The 22823-nt window shown below is 56.6% G+C and overlaps 3 protein-coding genes across 5 annotated transcripts in view; 2 read left to right on the top strand and 1 right to left on the bottom strand.

Annotated features, from left to right (window-relative positions):
- The window catches only part of Sun1 (Sad1 and UNC84 domain containing 1), a 58565-nt gene extending 53268 nt beyond the window's left edge, over positions 1-5297 (top strand). For all 3 annotated transcript variants that reach the window (XM_048330663.1, XM_048330656.1, XM_048330647.1), the window contains 3 exons: positions 1258-1425; positions 3830-3922; positions 4157-5297. In XM_048330663.1, coding sequence (XP_048186620.1) covers positions 1258-1425; positions 3830-3922; positions 4157-4270 — 375 coding nt within the window. In that variant the 3' untranslated portion in view covers positions 4271-5297. The remainder of the gene's footprint in view (positions 1-1257; positions 1426-3829; positions 3923-4156) is intronic.
- A 1413-nt stretch (positions 5298-6710) lies between these two features.
- Get4 (guided entry of tail-anchored proteins factor 4) lies at positions 6711-17578 on the top strand. The gene is made up of 9 exons (XM_048330639.1): positions 6711-6951; positions 12014-12092; positions 12487-12568; positions 12940-13089; positions 14474-14612; positions 15367-15507; positions 15592-15667; positions 15756-15828; positions 16581-17578. The coding sequence occupies exons 1-9, from the start codon at positions 6797-6799 to the stop codon at positions 16667-16669; spliced, it is 984 nt and encodes a 327-aa protein (XP_048186596.1). The 5' UTR covers positions 6711-6796; the 3' UTR covers positions 16670-17578.
- A 1325-nt stretch (positions 17579-18903) lies between these two features.
- Positions 18904-22823, bottom strand: part of Adap1 (ArfGAP with dual PH domains 1) — a 33006-nt gene continuing 29086 nt past the window's right edge. The window contains exons 7-11 of the mRNA XM_048330607.1: positions 21579-21662; positions 21193-21255; positions 20658-20729; positions 20263-20491; positions 18904-20140 (exon numbers count right to left, since the gene is read on the bottom strand). Of these exons, the coding sequence (XP_048186564.1) occupies positions 20112-20140; positions 20263-20491; positions 20658-20729; positions 21193-21255; positions 21579-21662 (477 nt within the window). The 3' untranslated portion in view covers positions 18904-20111. The remainder of the gene's footprint in view (positions 20141-20262; positions 20492-20657; positions 20730-21192; positions 21256-21578; positions 21663-22823) is intronic.

The following is a 22823-nucleotide window of genomic DNA, read 5'->3' as shown; positions in this document are numbered from 1 at the left end:
CCGTGGTAGTTTTGGGTTTTTTTGTTTTTTTTGTTTTGTTCTGTTTTTGTTTTTTGTTTTTTTTTTGGCTAGTTCTGGGGCTTGGACTCAGGGCCTGGGCACGCAGGTCCCTGAGCTTTTGCTCAAGGCCAGTAGTACTCTACCACTTGAGCTATTACACCACTTCCAGCCTTTTCTGTTTATGTGGTGCTGAGGAATCGAACCCATAGCTTCATGCATGCTAGACAACCAGGCCACATTCTAAGCTCAGTGGTAGTTATTTTGACAGCTGCTTGTCTCAGTGCCCTGCACTTGAGTCATAATTAGGGGAAATTTTCTTAGAGATGTCCTTATCAAATCTGGGGTTTCAAAGTTGACTAGTGAATACCAAATGGGATTTTGCCCCTAATTCTTCACTGTGACTTAATATGGTAGTGTTCTAATTTTGGAGTTTATCTCCTCAGACCTTAGAAATGGGACAGTTTGGTTTTCATCTGACCAGGACTCAAACTCAGTATCTGACACTTTTGCCCATTGCCTGTCGCTCTACCACTTGAACCACACTTTCAACTTCAGATTTTCAGCTCTTACCTTATGCTCACATATAGGAAGATTAGACTTGACCCTGTGTATGTGTGGGAAGGGAATGGTGTGTGGGGGCTACCTGAAGGAGAACAGCGTGTCCCTGCCCCCTCCACTCCTCCAGCAGCCACCCTGAGTTCCGCCCATTCTCCCATCCTCTGAGCCTTTGTCCTCTGTGGCTCTGTGAAGGTGGCATGACACTGGCACAGGTCCTGGCGGCCAGCCACATTCTGATGCCACCTGGGACTCCTAGCCATCAGCTGGCTCATGAGCAGATAAGACAAGTTTCTCGGGCTGGCAGTCCAAGAGATGTACACAAGGAAAGGGGGACCAAATGATTATTTCCCAGCATTACCATATTTTACTTTCCATCTGCCTTGTTATATACACGGGTCTCGTGTGTCTAAAGTACACTTCCTCACCTTTAACACAGACTTGCACCTGCACACAGCAAGTCTTTCCCAGCCTGTATGACACGTTTGTTGTAGTGTTCTGAGAAACTCTTTGTAGCCCAAGCTGGCCTCAGTCTGACAAATGTGCTAGGATTACAGGTGTGTCCCACCATGCCTGGTTTCAAGGGCTTTTACCATTCAAAATGTCTTTCAGTATTACTAGGCTTTAGTCTTTATGCTTCGGTTGGTTCAGTGTCTGCAGGCCTGTCCCAATTCTGAGGGTTCATGTTTTTCCTTTCCCTAGCCTGACATTTACCCGGGGAACTGCTGGGCATTCAAAGGTTCCCAGGGATTCCTGGTGGTGCGGCTCTCCATGCTGATTCACCCAACTACGTTCACTGTGGAGCACATACCCAAGACGCTGTCGCCCACAGGCAGTATCTCCAGTGCCCCTAAGGACTTCGCAGTCTACGTGAGTATGCCCCTAACTGGCCCTCCTCTGCCCTCAAGCTTCCCAGCATTCCTGTTTCCCTCTGCCCTGGCCACTTGATGGTTGGGAGACATCCAACTTTCCCACAAAGCCACCTCTCAGCGCATGGTGATCACTGTCCAGGTTCTGTACAGTGAGGCAGGAACTTTATGTAATGACAGGATGCCTGGGAATTATATATCCTTTTTTCTTGGTAGTAACTGAGGTTTTAAGTCATCATAGCCTCACATTTGCTAAACATGTGCTCTTATTTTGAGCCACTCTGCTAGCCTCTTTTGGGGTTTTGTTTTATGCCTTGAACTGTGGTCCTCCTGTTTGTGCTTCCCTGGGTCCCTGGGATGACAGGTGCATCACTTCATCCAACCATTGTATTTCTTCTGTAGCATGCAATGGTGGGCACCTGCCACGGCGATCCTCCCAAATAGCTACAATTACAGGTGTGAACCAACACATCTGGCAAGCCATATATTCTTCATCCATTTTTAGGGGGTGCTGGTGGAGGAACTCAGAACTTTGTGTGTGCTAGGCAGAGCTCTACCATTGAGCCACAGTCCAGTGAGACAGTGTCGCTCTGTAGCCCCCTATTTATTATTGAGTAGTTGTATCAAACGTGTTTTGATTCCAGAAGTCAAGTTCTGAATATAATGTATTTTGGCCAATATCACCCCTTTCTTCATTCTCCCAAATCAATTTTGAACTTGGTTGTCCTGCCTCAGTCTCCTATGTTTTTCTTTTTAAATTTATAGAAATAAAGAATTTGAAGCAGGTCACCCATAATCCTAGTACCTATGGAAAGCCACCATTACTTCTAGCTTTTTTTAGTTTATTTTTTTCCTTTAAAAAAAATGTGGTTTAAGCCAGGTATGGTGGTGCACACCTATAATCACAGCTAGATAGGAGGCTGAGGTGGAAGGATTATGAGTTTGAGCCCCGCCTGGGCTACAGGATAGCAAGATCCTATTTAATTTTTTTAAAGTATAATTGAAATACTGCTGTTTTGGTTTGGTGGTTTGTCTTGTTTTTGTGCTAGGATTAGAATTCAGGGCCTAGTGCTTGCCAGGCAAGTCTTCTTCCACTTTAGCCATATCTCTGTTCTTTTCTTGTCTTTTTGCCTGGGCTAACGTGGACTGTGAATCCTATTTATGCTTTTCATGTAGCTAAAAATGATAGGCATGCAACTCTCTGCCTCACATTTGTTGGTTCTAAGAAGCTAGGATTACAGGGGTGAGCCACTGCACACCAGTAGGTAATCCTCCTGTTCATGAAACTGTTGCCTGCCTTAAAAAATAAAAGTTTTTAAGCCCGGTGCCTGTGACTCATGCCTATAATCCTAGCTACTCAGGAGGGTAAAATCTGAGAACAGGGCTTAAAGCCAGTCTGCCCAGATAAATCTGAGAGACTCTTTATTTGTTTTGTTTTTGTTGCCAGTCCTGGGGCGTGGATTCAGCGCCTGAGCACTGTCCCTGGCTTCTTTTTGCTCAAGGCTAGCTACCACTTGAGCCACAGTGCCACTTCTGGCTGTTTTCTATATATGTGGTGCTGAGGAATCGAACCCAGGGCTTCATGTAAAGGAGGCGAGCACTTTACCACTAGGCCATATTCCCAGCCCCTCTGAGAGACTCTTATCTCCAGTTAACTTGCAGTAAACTGGAACTGGGGTATGGCTCATGTAGTAGAGACCTTGAGGCTCTGAGTTCAAGCCTCAATACCAGCAAAAATAAAAGATCTGTCACACCCATTCTGCATAGCTGTTACACTGCTGAGTGTGGGAAATGGTGCTTGTACTGGGCGCCATGCTGACCTACTGTATACTCTGTTCTGCACTGTCCACCACAGGCCAGGTCCATGCTCACACAGATGGCCACTAAGGCCCAGTATCCTTGTGCCATCCACTGCTGTTTCTGCCACCCAACACCACCTTCTGAAATACACGTGGTCTGAGTCACCTATCATCCTGACAGGTGCTTGCTGTTACCTCCTCTTCTGCTCACTACAACAAATTTTTCCCGCATCTTTTATGCATGGCCAAGGCCTTTCCTTTTGTGAAATAGACATTCAAAAAGCCACTTCCATTTTCTATCGTTACATAAAGTGGCTCAGTCATAGTAAAGAGGCCATGCACAGTAGTGTTAGGCCCAGTCTCATTGCCAGGCAGCTCTCAGCAGTGCCCACTCCCTCGCCTTCCCACACTGAAACCCAGCCTGGCCCCAGCCTTGCCATCCATGTCCACCCTCTGCTCTCACCTTATGCATGGCAGAGTTTCCATGAGAGCAGTGCCACCTGCCCCTCCAGGGCGGCGTGGGCAGTGCTGGGCAGCAGGTCCATCCCTGGGGCCTGGGGCAGGGCGGGTAGTGGCAGTGTTGCTGACCGACTGTTGTTGTCTCAGGGCTTGGAGAGTGAGTATGAGGAAGAGGGGCAGCTGCTGGGCCAATTCACCTATGACCAGGATGGGGAGTCACTGCAGATGTTCCACACGCCGGTAAGCAGGCAGGGACTGACAGGACTGACAGGAGGGGCAGGGGCCAGCCATGGCTGCTGCCACTGTGGCAGGTTACACTGGTGGGGAGCAGGGGCTACCAGAACTACTTGGGGTTCCCCGAGTTCTCCTTATCCTCATCACATGCGAGGTAACCAGGCTGTCAAATACCACACCCAGGGGTGAGATGGACATGGGGCTGGTGAGCGGAATTGAACAGGTGTTCATCAATTTCAGGAGAGGCTTGACAGAGCGTTCCAGATTGTTGAGCTCCGGATCCTGTCCAACTGGGGCCACCCAGAGTACACCTGCTTGTACCGGTTCCGAGTCCACGGAGAGCCTGCCAAGTAGAGACCCGCTCTGTAGATGTGTGTATATAGCAGGCTGCCTCGGGGGACAGGAACATGGCTCCCCATCAATAAACAACCAGGTGGCAGGGGGTGTCTGCAGGGCCCCAGTGCAGGTCTCTGCAGACTCCTTTGAATGTATGGCTCTCACACGCACTGTTTTAGGGATTTGTTTCTGAGCATGGAGCTAGCTGTTGTCTCCCAACCCTGGGGAGCAGCGCTGGGCAGAGCAAGCAGAGCCCTGGCTCTGCCCAGCTCCAAGCACTTCAGGATGCAGATGTCTGTCTGCTAAACCACATTTTTTTCAGGGAAAACTGTCACCAAATCTTCAGTCTGAGCCCATTCTACAGGGCTTTTCCTCCTCACAGCAGGCCTGGGGATCCCAGGTAGGAAGGGGCTAAGGGCTTTGGTGAAAGTTGAGATGAGTGTGACCCTAAAGGGGACAGTGCCCATCAGGCTCCCCCCTTCCCCCCCCCCCCCCCAGTTCAAACACAAACCAAGACCTGTCACTCTCTGGTAGATTCATCTGAGGGGACACCAAGGTGCCCAGCACTCTGGGGCCAGCTTCTACCAGCCCTGTGCATTTGGTCACCCTGTGACTACTGCTGAGACTCAGTGTGGTTATAATTAATATTTAATGTTTGGGCAGTTTTATGAGCAGACTTTATATAATTAAGATAGCTGCAAGGCACTTAAGAACTGCTTCACTGGTTCAGCCAGCAGGGTGACAGCAGCCTCCCCTCCCCCCCGCTGTGCCTACCAGTTGTGGGGAGTCAGGCTACCGGATGCTGACCTTCACAGACCTTCACGTGCCGCAGGTTGCATATAAGGCAGAATTTCCTAGATAAAACACAATTTCGCACTTGGGGTGGAGATATTTTGAATATTTATTTTTAAAGATGCGAGATAGGACTTTGTGCAATGTATTTTTGTAAATGCTTTTCAGAATATTTGTCTTTGGTAGTGCCTCTACTGCCACTAAATTGATGCTATTGAGATGTTTAAATAAAGAGTTTTAATTTTGAAAAGTGCATGTGGTATTTCAAAGCATTTATTTTCTCATTCAGTCTTATCTCTGCCCGTGGGGTGGGGAGGGACTGGGTTTGCATCATCCCCTGCCATCCAGACTCTGCCCCTTGGGGCACTGGCACTGCACCTCCAAGAGGGTGGCTGACCAGGTGCGCTGGGGTGAGCCTGTGGGTGGGACCTGGCAAGGCACGTACTAGGTTCCATCCCCAGCACCCAGCTTGAAGAGCCATTAGGAATGGGGAAGGGGCTTCTCGGAGCCTGGCTAGTAGAGGCCTGGTCCTCACTGTTGGGGTCACCCCTGGTTGCTCCTGACCTGCCTGTGAATCTCTGGTTTCTATGCAGCATACCTGCCCAGTTATGAAATGTCTATTGGGGATATTCTAAAGAATTGAGTCACTCTGGTTTCACTCCTTGTACACATCGACAACCATCTTCAAATTACAAGTGTTCCCATGGCTTCACAAGATGGTGTTGTAAATGCAGGAGACCCCCTTATCCAAAGGGTCTCTCTGCTCTTTGCCTCAGTCCACCTGTTGTCATTCCAGCTCTGAAAAGAAGTGTAAAACTACAGAGAAACAATTCCTGACTTAAATTGTCACTGGCACTCACACTGGCTATTGGAGGCTAGCATCCCAGAACAGTGCTCTGGTGACCTCGGTTCACATCGGGCAGGCCCTTCAGCTCACTGCCATGGCATCACAAGGAGGTGACAGGACAAACAGTGACATCACCCACCTGCTAATCCCATGTTGTGTCAGATTGATAAACCAAGCTCCAGTCTGGGTTCCCACCCACCTTCTGGCCTGAACCCCGAGCGTCCAATCACAGCTCCACCCGTGACTCCGTCCCGTGTCCCCTGCTCTCGCCCACAACCAGGGGTCCCTGCCCCTTCTGTCACCTGCTTTACCCGTGGTCCAGACGGTCATTGCTGTTGCTGCCATCGAGCCCCTAGATTCTTGCGGCCACTCGTGGCTGATCGCCCACGCTGGTGCCCCGCCCCTTCCGGGAGCACGAGGGGGGCTTCCGGGGAAGAGGGAGATTCCCATGGGGGAGGGGCGCGGCGGCGAGCCTACGCCGCGTCGTCCACGTGCTTGGGCGGGCGGGGCGCCGCGCGTCTCCCGGCGAGCTCCGCAGTCACGTGCGCCCTCATTGTGGGGTGAGCAGGGCCCCGCCCCCGGGCGTGCTCTCTCCCGCTGACGTCGTCCCGCCCTCGCTCACGTGACCTCCCGCGGGCTCCCACGGCACAGGTTCCATCCGCGCTCACCGCGCCGCCCGCAGCCCGGCCCAGGGCTAGTGGCCCCGCCCCGCGCACGCGGCCGCCCGCGGGCTCCGCGGAGGCTCCGCCCCTGGTCACGTGCCTCCCGCGGCGTGCCCGCCCCTCTCCTGCGCGCGGGCTCTCCAGGCCACCGTAGAGGGCGTCGGGCGGTCGCGGGGACGGAAGCCGGGAGGCGCTGCTGACCGCGCCTGCGACAGCGTCAGTCTCTGCGCGGAGCGCCGGCCAATGGCGGCGTCGGCGGCGATGGCGGAGCAGGAGGGCGCCCGCAACGGCGCCCGCAACCGCGGCGGCGTCCAGCGCGTGGAGGGCAAGCTGCGCGCCAGCGTGGAGAAGGGCGACTACTACGAGGCGCACCAGATGTACCGGACCCTCTTCTTCAGGTGGGCGCGGGGCGCCCTGCCCATTGGTTCGCGCCGCGGCGCCCCGCGCCCCCATTGGCCCGCGCCGCTGTCTGTCGGCGAGGCCCGAGCGGGGGCGGCGGGCGGCGGGCTCGGGACTGCTCGGCCTGCTCGGCCTGCTCGGCCCGGGCCTCCTTTCCCTCCCTTTCCCAGACCGGCTCTCTTCTCCTCAGCCACCTCAGCCTCGGCCTCCCCTTCCCTGCCTCTCCTCTAGGGCTTTCCTGGGCCTCCCTTTTCTCCGGCCTCCCGTCCCCAGGCCTCCTTCCTCGGCCTCCTCGCCAACCCGCCTCTTCCTGCCTGGACTCCTTCCCCAGCCTCCCCTTTCCAGACCTCTGCTGGGCTCGCCTCCTCCTGGCCACCTTTCCCCGCCCCCCACCCCCAGCCTCTTCCCGCCCGCGTCCTTCTCCAGCCTCCCTTTCCCCGGCCTCCTTTTTTCCTCACCCTCCTCCTCCGACACTCCTTTCATGGCATTCTCCTCTGGCCTCCCTTTACTTCGGGACCTGGTCTTCGAATTGTTTCCCTGGGTCACGCTGATTCTGTGGCCAGTGACGGCCGCTGAGGGCAGCGAAGATAGAGGCAGGCGACCTGTCTGCAGCGCCCACCGCCGGCTTGCTGGGGGCCAGGGCCGCCCTGGGCCTGGAATGAATCTGGAGGTTCCATGTTAACCTTAATTCCTAAGTGCAAGGCCTCGTACCTCTGCCTGGGCCATGGAGCTGGCCTGGGCGCCACAGAAGCCCCATCCATCCTAATAGACTATGTGCGCAAGGCAGGGTCTTTAGAGGAACACTGCATGGGCTGGTGGCATTGCTCAGCACCATCACCCGGTGTTCCAAGCACAGTGGAAACTTACCTGGTGCCCTTCTCAGTCACCAGGTCCCCATCACGACATTGCTGTTTGGGACAGCTGCTGCTGTCAAAACTCTGACCTGTTGTTCTCAAGGGCTTGGCAGGTGCCAGCGGGTGAGGCCTGGCATCCTTGTCTTCAAAGACCACCTGTTTGTCTCTGCAGACCTGATCTGGCCAGAATCAGGAGCCCTGAGCTTAGAGGTGCTGATGTAGGCTTAGGCAAAATTAGGTTTTTTTCTGATCTCAAGTAACTTGTAGGGCAATGTGGTTCCTGGGTTTCTGGATTCGAATCCCTATGCTATAAATACAGATCAGCTGGGCCATGTCTGGTTTTGTGGTTATCCTCTGAATGACTTTCTTGTTTGGAAACCTGGTTGACTGGTGTAGGAAGCAATGGGTTAACCTTTTAGTTACAAATGTTCGGTGTCCTCTCCAGCAGAAGCCAGTCCCCAATGCTGGTGGGGGGCGGAAGGCAGTACTTGGATTTGAATTCAGAGCTTTTCATTTGCTAGGCTGTTGCTCCACATCTTAACCACACAGCCATCCCTTTTTGTTTTAGTGATATTTGGGGGAGAGGGGGCAGGGGGCTGGTGCTGAGCTGCAGTCCTCCTTTGGAGTTGGGATTTCAGGAGTGTGCCGCCATGCCCAGTTTGTTGAGATGGAGGTTTCACTAACACTTTATCCGAGGTAGCCTCAAACCCCAGTCTTCCCCACCTCCACATAGCTAGGATTGCATGTACCTAGTCACCATGGTTGGTCTTTAATGTAAGTGCAGCTGTCACTGGACCAGGAACTTAAGGTGGCCTGGGTTGTGATAGCCCCACAAATCTGCCTGGAAGAAATAAACTGAAGGCATCAGGGTCATTGTAACCTATAGCAATGCCCCTGTCACTGGACAGTGTCAGCTGCCCCCTCCTACGGCACTGGAGTCAGTAAATATGTGCCCAGTAAAATCACTGGACAAATGTGAGTCCTCATTTTGCTCCAGCCCTCCTGTGACTGGGTGCTTGTTCGTCAACTTTGCATTTCACTAAGTCTGTTGGTCTGCAGTGTTGTTCAGTGTGAGCTGAGCACACTCAGGGTGGCAGCCGAGAGATCTGCACCCTTGCCATGTTCTGGGCAAGCAGGCTGCAGTTATCACCAGGAGTCCCAGGGCACTTTCTAGCGCCTCAGGAATAAGGCAGACCAAGTCAGCTGTGGAGTCGTCTCCCTCTGTCACCCTAAGGCCCCAGTGGTTAAGTGGAGCCGTCTGTCCTTCCAGGCAGTTCCAGAAGAACTCACTTTTCAGCATCTATCAAAACGTGATGATTTACACATTTACATTTAAGTGCTGGTGTAGATGTTCTGTTGGTGGACACAAATCCCCAGAGGAAAGTGGCTCCTCTGCTCCTGGATTGTGGAAGGGTGTGGCCACAGCACATACTTTTCTCTCCGTTGACTAAGTTGTTCAGTATAATTACTCTGAGATGATGCCTGTGTGGGTCGTTTTTCAGTGCTGTGTGGTAGTCCCACTGTGATGTTTTAGAATGGGTCCTCCCAGGGTTGTGTCCCACAGAGGTTAGCTGTGATCCTGGTGCACCTGGTCACCTTGGAACTCTCTGGCCTCTGTCCCAGCCATGGCCAGACGTTTCTCTGCTCAAAGAGTCAGGTTTGCAAGCCAGGGGACGACCGTTGGTTCCTTGAGAAATCAAACATTCCATGGCGGCCCTGGTCACCATAGTGGCTATAGCATTTGCAGGGTAGTGTTAAATCCTCGGTGTTGTCCAGAGCACCTGCCTTGCACAAAGTGCACATCCACATGGCTCTTCCTGACCCTTGTGTGGATGGCTGCCTCTGGTATATGACCTTATTTTACTTAAATAAGGCCTGTATATCCTTATTTATATATAAGGAAACATTTAGACGGAAAGCATCCAGCCTATGTCCTGTACATGCTGTGGTCCCGTGCCTGGACGGTGGTGGCCTTCGTGTCTGGACGGTTTGTGCCCTCAGGCACTAGTGGATCCTGGTGTCACCCATGGACTGAGTTTTGTTGCCTGGTAGGCCAGCTTTGAGTGGTGAAGGCCAGCAGTTGAGATTGTGCGCTGCGTGTGAGCAATGCTGAGGGCCCTCCCCACACACCGAGTGAAGAGGTCCTGTTGTCCCTGGCGCACATGACCACTTCTCTTCATTGTGCCGTGGACTTAGTCACTCACAGCAATCCCCCCACCCCCGGCTCCCCAAGTTCTCAGCACTTTGAGCTGAGCTGTGAACTGAGCCAAGCTGCCCAGCCAAGAAGTGGGTCCCCAGGCCACTGCCCATCCCCAAGTGTTGCTTCTCTGCAGGCAGGAGCTGTTCTCTTCCTCTCTGTGTGTCATTCCAGAATACCCAACAGTGCCAGGCCTGCATGCAGGACAGCTGCTGGCTCCCTCTGCCTGTGGGGCCCCTGGTGCTGGCCACCCACAACAGTAGTACAGGTGCTGGTGGTTCGCACCTGTAATCCTAGCTACTCAGGAGGCTGAGATCATATGATTGCAGTTCAAAGCCAGCCTGGGCAGGGAAGTCGTAAGACTTTCTTTTTTTTTTTTTTTTTTGCCAATCTTGGCACTTGAACTCAAGGCCTGAGCACTGTCCCTGAGCATCTTTTACTCAAGGCTAACACTCTGCCACTTGAGCCACAGCGCCACTTCAAGCTTTCTCTGTTTATATGGTACTGAGGAACCAAACCTAGGGCTTCATACATGCTAGGCAAGCACTCTACCACTAAGCCACATTTCCAGCCCCAAAATACAACTTTTTTTGTTGTTGTTGGTTGTGGAGCTTGAACTCAGGGCCTGAGCGCTGTCCCTGAGCTTCTTAATGCTCAAAACTAGTACTCTTCCACTTGAGCCACAGTGCCACTTCTGTTGTGAGACTCTTATCTCCAGTTAATCACCAGAGAGAGAAAAAGAGCAGTACAGAGCCAGGCATCAGTGGCTCACACTTGTAATCCTAGCTACGTAAGTGGGTGAGATCTGAGGATTGTGGTTCATAGCCATCCTGGTCAGAAAAATCTGTAAGACTATCTTTTATGTATCTTAACCACCAAAAGCTGGAAGTAGATGGCTGGGAATGTGGCTTAGTGGTAGAGTGCCTGCCTAGCATGCATGAAACCCTGGGTTTCATGTACCACATAAGCAGAAAAAAAAATGGAAGTGGCACTATGGCTAAAGTGGTAGAGTACTAGCCTTGAGCAAAAGAAGCTCAGGGACAGTGCCTAGACCCTGAGTTCAAGCCCCAGCACTGGCGAAAAAAAAAAGCTGGAAGTGGAGCTCAAGTGGTAGAGTGTTAGCCTTGAATTAAAAAACTGACTGTGCCCAGGCCCTGAGTTCCAAGTCCCAAGACCAGGCAAAAATAAAAACAAAAAACAGCAAAGTAGTGCTGAGCTCAGCTGTTTGCATCTTCCTCAGAGATAGGCTTTTGCTCCTGCTCAACTGTGCAGCAAGCACACAGCCAGCATGCTGTGGGTGTCTCGGGGCTCTGCTTGCTATGACACTGGAGGCCCAAGCCAGCGTGGCCTGCTTCAGTCTCACCAAGTCACCCGCACAGATGGTTTTCCATGTAGTTTTCTTTCTCCACGGCCTGTCTGAGGAGGCCAGACTGGGAGGCAGGGCTCACTGACAACTGTGTCTTCTGTGCATGTGAGGTGAAACATGAGGGTGCAGCCCTGGAGGATGCCTTGTAGGGGTGGCCTCACGTTGCGCTGCCACATTCATTGCCATCCTTGTCCCCTGTCCCCACCTGGAGCCCACATCTCTCATCCACTGCATGGAGACTGGCGCTTCTCAGGTGGATGGTCCAGTGACTCCTGTTCCTTAGGAATAGCTTGGCCTCCATTCTTTTTTCTTTTTCAGTCAAGGGGTTTGAACTCTGGGCCTAGGCGCTGTCCCTTAGCTCTTCTTCCATAGCCATAGCTCTTCTTGCCATAGCACCACTTCCAATATTCTGTTGGTTGTTTGGAGATAAGAGTCTCATGGACTTCCATGCCCAGGATGGCTTTGAACCACAATCCTCAGATCTCAGCCTACTGAGTAGCTAGGATTACAGGCACGAGCCACCAGCACCTGGCTTTAGCCTCCATTCTTGAGTAGTTAGCACAAAGCCCACCTCTGTGCTGAGCCCACCCTCTGAAGGCCAGGGCGTGGCATGCTGGCCCAGCCTCATGTGCCCCTTCTTGCAGGTACATGTCCCAAAGCAAGCACGCCGAGGCCCGGGAGCTCATGTACTCGGGAGCACTGCTGTTCTTCAGCCATGGCCAGGTAAGGCTCTGCTCCTGCCTGGCCTCCGTACTGCTCCAGGCAGGAAAGGAAATGGGAACGGCCGCATAGAGGTGGGTGGAAGTGCGGGGGACATAGGGTCCCTGTATATCTGCTGAGGATGCTTGGTTCTTGAGGTCTCACCATGGGCTCTTGGTGACCAGGCCTGCGGCGCTGGTGGGGAGATTGGGTGCTGTGTGTGGTGTTGGTTTTATTTGCTCCCAGTGTGGCGCGACCAGTGGCACTGCAGTGCTCTGTACCATGCAGAGATGACTCCCTCATGGCGCTCCTGGGTGCGGACCACCCAGCCACTGCCAGCGTTCCCTCCACCCAGCTGCTGCCACTTCCCTTTCTAACCAAGTTCCTTTCTAACCAAGTTCATTTGCACATTTTATAGCAAAACAGCGCAGCAGACCTGTCCATGCTGGTGTTGGAGTCCCTGGAGAAGGCAGAAGTGGATGTCGCTGACGAGTTGCTGGGTGAGGAGTCCTTGCTGTGTGTGCCGCACGTGGGGCCTCTGCCAGGGCTCTGGAACTGGGAGAGGGGTGGCTACACTGGGTGCAGTGGGACTGGCACTGGAGGGGACATCTGGTGGCTGTCTGGCACCTGGTGCCCATCCAGACTCCTTTCCAGGCCCAGCTGCCAGAGTAGAAAAGTGCCAGTGTTTCCTGGGCACACACTGGATTGGCAGTAGAGAGACCAGGAAGAGGGGGATTCTGAACATTGCAGACGCATCCAAGCAGCTTCATAGTTTACTTTAGTGGTCGCTTGGTGGTTGAGTCGCTCATGTTCATGGTGTGGGTGCCATGGGGAGCCTTCCCTGGATGAGCTGTGTCTGTGGTGTTTCCAGAAAGTCTGGCGAGGGTGTTCAGTCTGATGGACCCCAATTCTCCAGAGAGAGCAGCCTTCGTGTCCAGAGCCCTGAAGTGGTCCAGTGGGGGTTCTGGGAAATTGGGCCACCCCCGGCTCCATCAGCTGCTGGCCCTGACCCTGTGGAAAGGTAGGCCTGGGGCCCGGGGCATGGGGCTCCAAGTGACACAGTCCCCTAGCTCTTGCTGTCTGTCCAACCTCTGCTGAGCTGTTTAACTGCCCCGCAGCCTTTGCATGGTTGCCCCAGCTCAGGTGCCTACTCTCGCAGCACCCCTCCCGTTTACCTCTCCTCATTGAGTGGTGATGGCTATACCCCATGCTCCCACTGAATCCGAATACACCTCTGAAGCCGTCCTGACTGGAGCAGTCTGCTGGCTTGGGGTTGGGCCTGGCGGGGATAGGATGCTGATTTCCCTCCCAGTGTGGCTGTTGCTGTGGGTGTGGGCAGCTGTACCTGTAGGGGTTCCCTGAGGGGAGGCAATCCTAGGAGGTGTGCAGGGTTTGAGGTGCATGGGGCACCCCATGAGCCCCAGGAATCAGAAGGTGTGGGCAGGAATGGGCCTGGGCCTGTGCCATGGCAATCCGGGCTGCGGGCTCTGTGCTCCGATAGGGGCAGGTCCTGGTGCTGGTCCCCTGGGTCCTGGGTGCCTGGCTCACTCTGACTTCACCCCAAGCCTTCTTGTGGGTGGGAACAGCAGTCTCCATGATCCAAAGGCCAGTCCATGAGGGGGACATGGTGGACCCTGCCCCTCTGCAGCCCCATTGTCCCTGAGCAGGGTCTGTTCCACAGAGCATGTCTCCCCCGGAGGCCTGCTCCCCCTGTCCTGCCAGACCTACAGAACCTGGGCATGGAGGAGGCTGAGCCCAAAGTTGTGGCTGCTGTGTAGGTGCTCACGGTCCTCACCAGGAGTCTGGCAGTGGACAGAGCTGCTTGTCCCCTCTGGACACCCAGCCTCCTCCCTGGCTTCCCTGAGACCCGAGGCTGTGCAGGCCCCTCACAGACACACCCCATCTCGCATCTTACCTGTGATCCCTGCCGGGAAGCGTTGAGTGAGAAGATCTCTGGGGGGCCTGGGATGGCAGGACTGCAGGAGAAGGCCTGGACCAGGAGATGACAGGGTCATGGCCCAGTGCCCCGGAGAAAGGCTTGAGCTGCTTTCTGCTGCTAACCTGAGGTGCAGAGCACTGTCCGGGAAGGCCCGTGGCTGAGGGTTTGTGTTAAGATGGGGTGTGGGTTTCTACACAACAAGCACATACACACTTTGTGTGTGGTGTGCATGCACATGTTTGCATGCATGTGAGTACCTGGCGCACACCACACAGGCAAGACGCCTTTGTGGCTGGGGGAGTTTCTCTGCACAACTATCTGGTGTTTGGCCATTGAGTATGAGGATTTCGTGGCAGGCTGGTGGGAGCAGGTGGTAGCTCAACCCTAGGACCCACCTGGGGCAGGGAAAGGGCTGGAAGTGGGGTGCCCCTTGAGGCTGTCTGCAGTCCCCCCTTTGCCTCTGCAGAGCAGAACTACTGCGAGTCTCGATTCCACTTCCTGCACTCCACGGACGGTGAGGGCTGCGCCAACATGCTGGTGGAGTATTCCACGGCCCGCGGCTTCCGCAGTGAGGTGGACATGTTCGTGGCTCAGGCGGTGCTGCAGTAGGTACTCGGGAGGCCATGGGCTCCTGGTGCCCACGCCTTGCCTCGCCACCTTCTAGGGTATTTGCCAGGACCCCCCAATGCATCCCACTCACCGCCACTGTGAACTTAACAGTGGGGAGTTGTTGCTGATCTCTAGGTTTTTTTATTTTGTATGCTGGTATAGAGCATGGGCTCAGGGTCTGGGCACTGTCCCTTAGCTTGTTCACTCAAGGCTGATGCTCTACTACTTGAGCCACACCTTCACTTCTGGTTTTTTGGTAGTTTATGAGGATTAAAAATCTCACAGATTTTGCTGCCTAGGCTGGCTTGGATCTCAGCCTCCTACGTAGCAAGGATTACAGGTGTGAGCCCATGGCGTCCAACTCGGCGCCCAGCTGTAACTTCTGATTTTAAAGATGAGAAGTTGTTTAGCCCTCAAGGCCTAGCATTCTGCTCTCTGGGCTGGGCAGCGACCTCAGCAGAAGCCAGGGCTGCCAGTGTCCAGTGCAATGTCCAGCAAGGCACGGGGACTTCAGGCACAGGTTCAGACGTGGGTGGCGAAAATGGAGGCCACAGCCCCGGGCATGCGGCCAGCACGCATGTCCCCTTCCTGGGGTTCTCTCCACCCGTGTGTGAGTCGCCTAGGGCTGCAGTGTCGCCTGTGGTCCCCTGTGACCTCAGGCCTTCGGAGGCACAGGGCTGCCCTGGCTATAGGGTCCCCCAGAAGCCTGTCTCCCTCGCACCTCTGCCCACGGGGGCTTCTCACCCACAGGTTTCTCTGTTTGAAAAACAAAAGCAGCGCATTGGTGGTGTTCACCACGTACACACAGAAGCACCCGTCCATCGAGGACGGGCCACCCTTTGTCCAGCCCCTGCTCAACTTCATCTGGTTTCTGCTGCTGGCCGTGGATGGGTGAGTCTTGTGTCTGTCCGCTATGTGTCCGGAGGTGGGCTGGTGGGCTGTGTCTACTGAGACTGTGCCCACCTGTTGTTGCAGTGGCAAGCTGACTGTGTTCACAGTGCTGTGTGAGCAGTACCAGCCCTCCCTTCGCAGGGACCCGATGTACAACGAGGTGAGGCGTGGCCAGGCCCATGCCCGGGGTGGGGGGGCTGGGGGGGAGGTGCGGGCATAGCCTCTGACCCAGGCTCTGTCTCCTGCAGTACCTCGACAGGATAGGACAGCTCTTCTTCGGGGTGCCGCCCAAGCAGACGTCCTCCTACGGAGGCTTGCTCGGTGAGCTTGTGCGCGCCCTGCATCCTCCCCCTGCCTCTTGTCTTCGTCCTCCCATCCCCTACTCAGGCAGGGCCTGCTCAGCCCTCCGTGTGGAAGTGGCTGTGAAGCTTGCAGTTATTTGGGAGGAGGCAGTGCTGAAGTTGGAACTTGGGGCTTCGTGTTTCCTAGGTCTTTTTCCATTTGAGCCACTCTTCAGCCTGACTGTATTTAAATGTTGGTTCTTCCTCCCTCCTTCCCTCTCTCCCATGCCCTGATTTTGTGTTTTGAATAGAGCACCCTGCTGCCGGGTTCCAGTGGGGCTGGGTCCTGACACACATGCCTGGTTGCTTCTGAGAGGGAGTGGCTCCCAGTGGTGCCATGTGCTGGGCCCTGTGTATGTGGCGCCCTTGTGGGCTCCCATCAGCTGTGCCCCTCTGCACTTGACTTTTAGGCTTGGAGTTGCTACATGTTGTAGCAGTCCTGGACAAGCCAGGTGATACACACATGTATGCACGTGATAGCACATCGGGGGTGGTTCTGAGCTCAGTCACGTTAGGAGGCATGGTGCACATGCCAGATGCCCTCTGAAGGCCACGTGAGCAGCCATGTAACATGCGCCCCATGCCATGGGGCCTTCTGTGGCCGCTCTTCCTAGCAGTGCCACAACCTTGTCTGGTGGAGAACCAGGACATGGCGTGGCCCTGTATGGGGAGTGGGGCCCCGGCCAACCGCCCTGTGCTGACTGCCATCCTACGCGGCCTCTGTCCTTGCAGGCAACCTGCTCAGCAGCCTCATGGGCTCCTCAGAGCAGGAGGAGGGGGAGGAGAGCCAGGATGACAGCAGCCCCATCGAGCTAGACTGAGCTGCCCGGCCTGCGTGGAGACGCCCACGGCCGGCACCGCCGGGACAGTTTCCGTGCAAGGCCTAGATGCAGGCCCTTTGTCTGCCCGCGATGCGCGGGCACCACCGTGTGGAGCCTGTCCCTATTTATGTATGGTGGCTGAGGGCTGCATGGCCTGCCTGCCGCCGCGTGGCCAGGACCGAGAGCAAGGGCCGGGCTCCTGCGGGCCGCCCGCGACCTTTCAGATCACCCACAATAAAGCGCAGAGCTTGCTGCGACACCCCGCTGCCGTCCTGTCTCTGGTTCCTTGGGGAGGGCTGCAGGGTGACACGGCAGCCTGGTGCCAGGGACTGGACAAGGTGGACCCCATTTGCCCGACGTCCACTCGCTGGTGTCCAGTGCAGCTTTGTGCACCAGAGGAGCCATGGCCACCAGCATGGGCAAGCCGGGGCCCCTGGCCCCACACACGGTGGGTTTTTGTGTACCTTGTTCACCCATGGGCTGTTCGCAATCATGGTTGCTTCCCATCTCTGCTGAGCACTCGGGCTGTGTGGCTCTGCACGCAGGTCCCGTGAGGCGATGAACCACAGGGCCTGCAGGCAGCTCTGGCAGTGCCCGCCCAGCCCTGTCCCCGCAGCCCACTTCTCAAGGTACTGGAGATGCCGTCCTTCATGATGCAGTATTTATTTTTATTGGGTGATGGATTTCTTGGGTCTAATATTTTAGGATTTTACCAAATAACCAGGTATGAGCAGATCTGTCCTCTGTCACTGATAATATCCCATGGTACTAGAACTATAAAGGGAAACACTTTATTTTTTCACAATTAAAATGAGAGTTGTGGGTGAGTCCAGCGGGCGTGCGTGCTTTACTGTAAACGCAACACACGAAGCCTGTCAGTTGGTGACTGAATAAATCCTTTGTACCGGGCTCTGCGCGGCTCCTTTCTCAATGAGTCTGAGGCTGGGGGCCGGGGGCCACTCTGCCGCTCTGCCCTGCTTTGGCCTGTGGAGCCCTGGGGGCTCCTGTGTCTCCAGAGGGGGCCGGTGCTGCATGGGTTCCTGGGTGGACCCAGTGGCCAGGTCTGGGGTATCAGGATCCTCTTGGTTTCCCAGCGCTCAGCTTGCTGGGTGGCAGCCACAGGGAGAGGCCCACATGGGGTCCGGGCTGCCAGAACACCTGTTCGGACGTCACACTTGGGTCCACATGATGTGTTGGACATGTGGGCACAAGTTTTGTTTGTGTGTGGTTTTTCTCAGGATTCACAATAGACGAACACAGAAGAGGCAGGTGGTTGAGCCACGTGGGAGCACAGCCTGGGCCTGTGACGCCTAGCCCCTCCCTCCCTGCCAAGGCACCTGCCACACATCCCCAGCCTGTGCATACGCTGCCAGAAGTGGCCACCAGGGGGCTGCCAGCACTGTCACCCTGCCCAGGCCTGCCCTGTTACCACCAAGGACAGTTCCTGGCACCTTGGTTTTCTGTCTTATGTGAATCTTCTCCAATTGTGGGATTGTTCTGTGGATTTTTTTTTTCCTTTTTTGGTCACTCATGGTGTTTTAACCCAGGGCCTGAGCACTGTTCCTGAGCTTTTTTGCTCAGGGCTAGCACTGTACCACTTGGAGCCACAGTACCACTTCTGGTTTCTGGTGGTGAATTGGAGATGAGTCTCATGGACTTTCCTGCCACAGGCTGGTTTTAAACCGTGATCCTCAGATCTCAGCCTCCTGAGTAGTATTACAGGTGTGAGCCACCAGCATCTGGCTCTGTGGAGTCCTTTAAAGTGTTAAGGCAGTCAGGGCGGAAGCCTATCTGGGTATGTGTGTGTAAACACATGTACATCACACCACGTACTTGGAACACGGGTACTGTGGTCACGTGTCCAGAGGAGTTCTCCAGATGTGCCCAGGAAGGCTTAGGTTCTCATCCCGGAGGACTGAGGCAGGCCCGGAGAGCCCATCCATCCTCATGGACATGCAGGGCAGCCACTTGGGTAGAATGGGGGGGGGGCACTGCTTCCCTGAGGATCCTGTTTCCTCAGCTGAGACAGAGGAGGGCTGGCATGGCCCAGTGGTAGAGCCCTAGCCTGGCATGCTTAAGTGGAAGGCGTGGGACCCATTAGATACAGGGGCCCTGGGAGGCGCCCACCCCCATCTGTGGTTCTTGCTCCATGGTGACAGGTACTAAAGGGTGCTGGGGCCTGTGGGATCCAGTTGGGGTACGCAGGGTAAAGACGGCCCAGTACTCGTGAGAAGCACCTTGTCTGCTCCTGTGTCCTCTGCCCAGAAGGAGGCCATGGGACAGCCCAGTGCCCACTTCCCCTCCTGCTGCCACCCTAGCCACCACCACACAGACGGGCTGCTCCAGAGCCACACTTTATTCCAGGACGTGACACAGGGCAGCAGAACTCCCGGCCTCGGCCTCCTCCCCGCTCCCCAGGTCCCCCTGGGCTACCCACAGGTGCACCCCCACCCTGTCCAGCCAGCCAGGACCTGCCCTGCAGGGTCCCATGAAAGGAAGCCCGGCCCAGGAAGGAGGTCAGGTAAGAAATAAATACAGGTGGCTCTCACTACTGGCCTGCCAGCAGCAAGCAGGGGCTGGGGTGGGGGTACAGGTGGGGTAGGCTGCAGGTCACCCCTGCCTGTGGTGACCTCTTGAGGGCTCCAGCCATGGACCCCAAAGAGTTCAAAAACTGCAGGGCCAGGGCAGAGGTCACCAGGAAGGGCTGAGCACCAAGCTGGGCACACAGATGCCCACAGCAGAGGGAGTGGCCACACCACCCTCCCAGAACGGGGCAGCCGGGTCCCTGTGCACAGCGCCTGGCAGCACCTTGGGACAGCTGGCGACACCTGTCCAGGCCTTCCCTCAGGTGTCTCGGGGGCACTGGGGCCAAGAGGATCCAGGAGTTTTGGACCCGTTGTTCTGGAACCTACGCCAGCAGTCCTGGCTGGTTAGGCAGAGGATGAGCGAGGCTATTTTCCAGCCCCTGACCCATGACCGACATACAGTAGGTGCTCAATAAATACTTGTGGGGAGTGGGGGAGACATGCGGCAGACCCCGAAGCAAGACCTCGGCCCATAGCCACCGCTGTCCGCAGCCCAGCACGTGGTCCTGTCCTGAGGCCCAGCAGTCCCTTCAGGCTGGGCTGGATAGTTAGTGGGGCTGCCCCTGAGCTGGGGGAGTGGGCGGGGAGGGGTGCGGGGCAGCCGGGCACAGTCAGCAGCAGCATGAGGGGGGACGGGCCAGGCCAGGCCAAGAGCTGGGTCTGCCCGGGAAAGGTTCCAAAGCATCACGTCCCAGTGGCTGAAGCCCGGCTCCACCTGACCGGGGCTGCCTGGGCTGCCTGGAGGAGCGAGGCCAGAGCGGGAGGCGGGGAGGTGGGAGGCTGTTCTCCCCTGCAGTCAGGAGCCTCCACAGCCACATCACCTGAGTCCAGTGTCCTCGGGCCTCCGCTGTCTCATGCTAGGGTTTATGCTTGAAGTGGGCTTCCACTAGAAACAGGAAGGAGCGTCCAGCCGGGTCCAGCTGGCTGCGAGACGCAGCCTCCCCCACAATAGGAGGCCAGTCCCCCCAGGGTGTGGCCAGCACAGGGCCTGGCCCCTCCCAAGCTCACCTGCATACTCCTGGGGCAGCATGGGCCGGTCCACCACCTTCTGGAAGGCCTCCACCCACTCCCTCTGGTCTGACTCGGTCTCGCAGGTGAACAGGAACTTGCGGTCGGGTGTGACAATGGTGATGCCGTGCGGCCAGTGGTGGCCCTGCGTGGACGGCGGGAGCCCCTCCAGCACTGTGTAGCCACTCTCCTTGCTGCCGATGAAGACCTCGCCACGGGCAAAGGCGTCCTGCAGGACAAGCGGGCTGCAGCCAGGCAGGGGCACCCTTCCCTCCCCTGCCATCTGGCCCACCCCACCCCCACAAGAAGACCAAATCAATCTTTAGAGGTGGCTGAGCCTGGCGGGGGGGGGGGGGCGGGGGGGGGGGGGGAGTTTGCCGGCCCGGCCCTCTTACCAGGGGGTCCTTGAAGTACATGAGCCTTCGGTCATCCATGGTGAACCAGCGCTTCCGGAAGCCTTCTGTTTGCTGTGGGTGGGGGGTGGGGGGCAGTGGCCCAGTCAGGCCTCTGGCCAGGTGGCCCCGCCATCACTTATGTCTTCCTCTGCCTCACTTGGCCCTGTCCTGCCCACCACCAGCTGCAAGACGGGCCTTGGCAGAGGCTGAGCCTGAGCCCCACTTCCCCGGTGGCCCCAAGTGAGGGTGGGGACTTGGAGTGGGCCTGGCCCCGTCCTAGCCCCAGGCTGCAAGGACTGCAGGGATGAGGCTCCCAGGTGAGCTAAGGAGGCACAGACAAGGGGTGCCAGGCCCAGGCCACCCAGACGATGTGAGGCCCAGTGGCACTCTGGCCACATCTGGGAAGAGGGTGGATTGATCCCAGCCTGAGTCCAGCTTTTCTTGGGCCATGACTGACAACCCAGAAACAGGTGGCCAGAAGGGCAGCTGAGCTCAGGGCTGGCCAGGAAACCCATCCCGGTGCCTGCAGACCCACCTTGGGCCCTGTTTTCTCCATGTAGCCTTCCTTCAGGTAGTTCCGGGACAGCTTGGGCACCAGCTGGGCAGAACAGCAGAGTCAGGCCTGGCCCCACCCTGAAATCCCAGGCCCTGCCCCCAAAGTCCCAGGCCACACTCCCAAGGCCTGGCCCTGCCCTCAAGCCCCTCCGCCCTCAGGCCTGGCCCCCTCTGGCCTGGGTCTCCCCTCAGGTTGGGCCCCAAACCCCCAGATGTGGTGGGGAATGTTGTGGTCTTGTGAGGCCTCGGGCTCAGGCCAGCCTGCTGCCATCCCTTCTGGGTCCCTGCATGATTCCAGTCAGTCCCTACCCACACAGCAGCCCCCTCCTGTAGCTCCCACCTGTGGCCCACCCTTGTCCCACTCACATCGGCATCGCTGGCCCCTGGGAAGGCCACCTGTAAGTAGTGGAAGCGGGCAGCCCGCAGCGCGTTGAACCAATCCACGATCTCCTGGAAACCAAGGCTGAATGAGCAGGGCCTGGGAGGGGCAGCCTGGGGGGTCCTCGTCCCGTCTCCCCTCACTGCCATGGCCCCCCAGGGGACCAGCAGAGGCCAGAGGTGGTGGATAGCCAGGGCAGGGTGGATGACAGGGTGGGGAGACACCCAGGGCCTGGGGCTGGAACTCAGGGCCTAGGCGCCGACCCTGAGCTCCTTCACTCAAGCTTGGTGCTCCACCACTTGAGTCACAACTCCACTTCTGACCTTTGGGTGGTTAACTGGCAATAAAAGGATCACACTTTTCTGCTGAAACCTTGAACCCTGGTCCTCAGATCTCAGCCTCCCTGAGTAGCTAGGGTGACAGGCGTGGCACTGGCGCCCAGCTCAGCCTCGTTTTCTAGGGAATCTCTGTGCCCATATTTGTTAGGGCTTGACATTCAGATCTGGGCGGGGGGGGGGGGGGCGGGGAGCCCTGCCTTTGCCAGCCCTCCATCTCCTCCCTCAGGCCCTTGCCGTCCCCTCTTCAGCCCGCATTCCTGACCAGGTCACTGCCTGGAGCCCATGCGTTTCCCACTGTCCTGCAAAGCCCTTCCATGTCTGAGGGGCTCTGGGCTCCACCCTGCCTGCCTCCCCCCTTGAGCTCGGCCCCTCCGCCTGCTTCCTGGCCCTGCAAGCTGCCCGCAGGAGCTGCATGCTGACCCTCCACCGCGTCTGCTCTGAGCCGCAGACCCACTGCAGGCCCGGCCCTGTGCACGTGCTGGCTGGCGTTCCCTGACGCCGCCCTCAGCAGCGTTTGCGCACAGGCTGCCTCCGGCCACCCAGCTAGGCCCGGCCCAGCCTGGCCTCCTCCGGAGCCTGCTCGCCAGCCACTGCCCTGAGGACCCCAACCCGTCCCACTGAGCACCTGCCTCCTCCTCCTTCCTCTCCCCCCCAGTCAGCAGCACGACCACCCCACGCTCACACCGGGGCCTGGCACCCTCCACACCGCCCTGTGTCTTGGGGGGATGCCACCCCTTCCCCATCCTGGTCTTGTTCTGCTTTCCAAACACATTCCACTTGCCCCAGGACCTTGGTACACCCCCCAAGGCTCCCTGACTTATCGAAGCTGAGGGCCCAGCCCTCCTGAGGGGCCTCCCCTCCCTGTCTGTGCTCCATGTTAACGAGGCCCCCACA

This window comes from Perognathus longimembris, chromosome 1, assembly GCF_023159225.1.
Source record: "Perognathus longimembris pacificus isolate PPM17 chromosome 1, ASM2315922v1, whole genome shotgun sequence".
Lineage (NCBI taxonomy): Eukaryota > Metazoa > Chordata > Mammalia > Rodentia > Heteromyidae > Perognathus > Perognathus longimembris.
The sequence above is the reverse complement of the archived record's forward strand: the minus strand, read 5'-3'. Positions and strand labels throughout refer to the sequence as shown.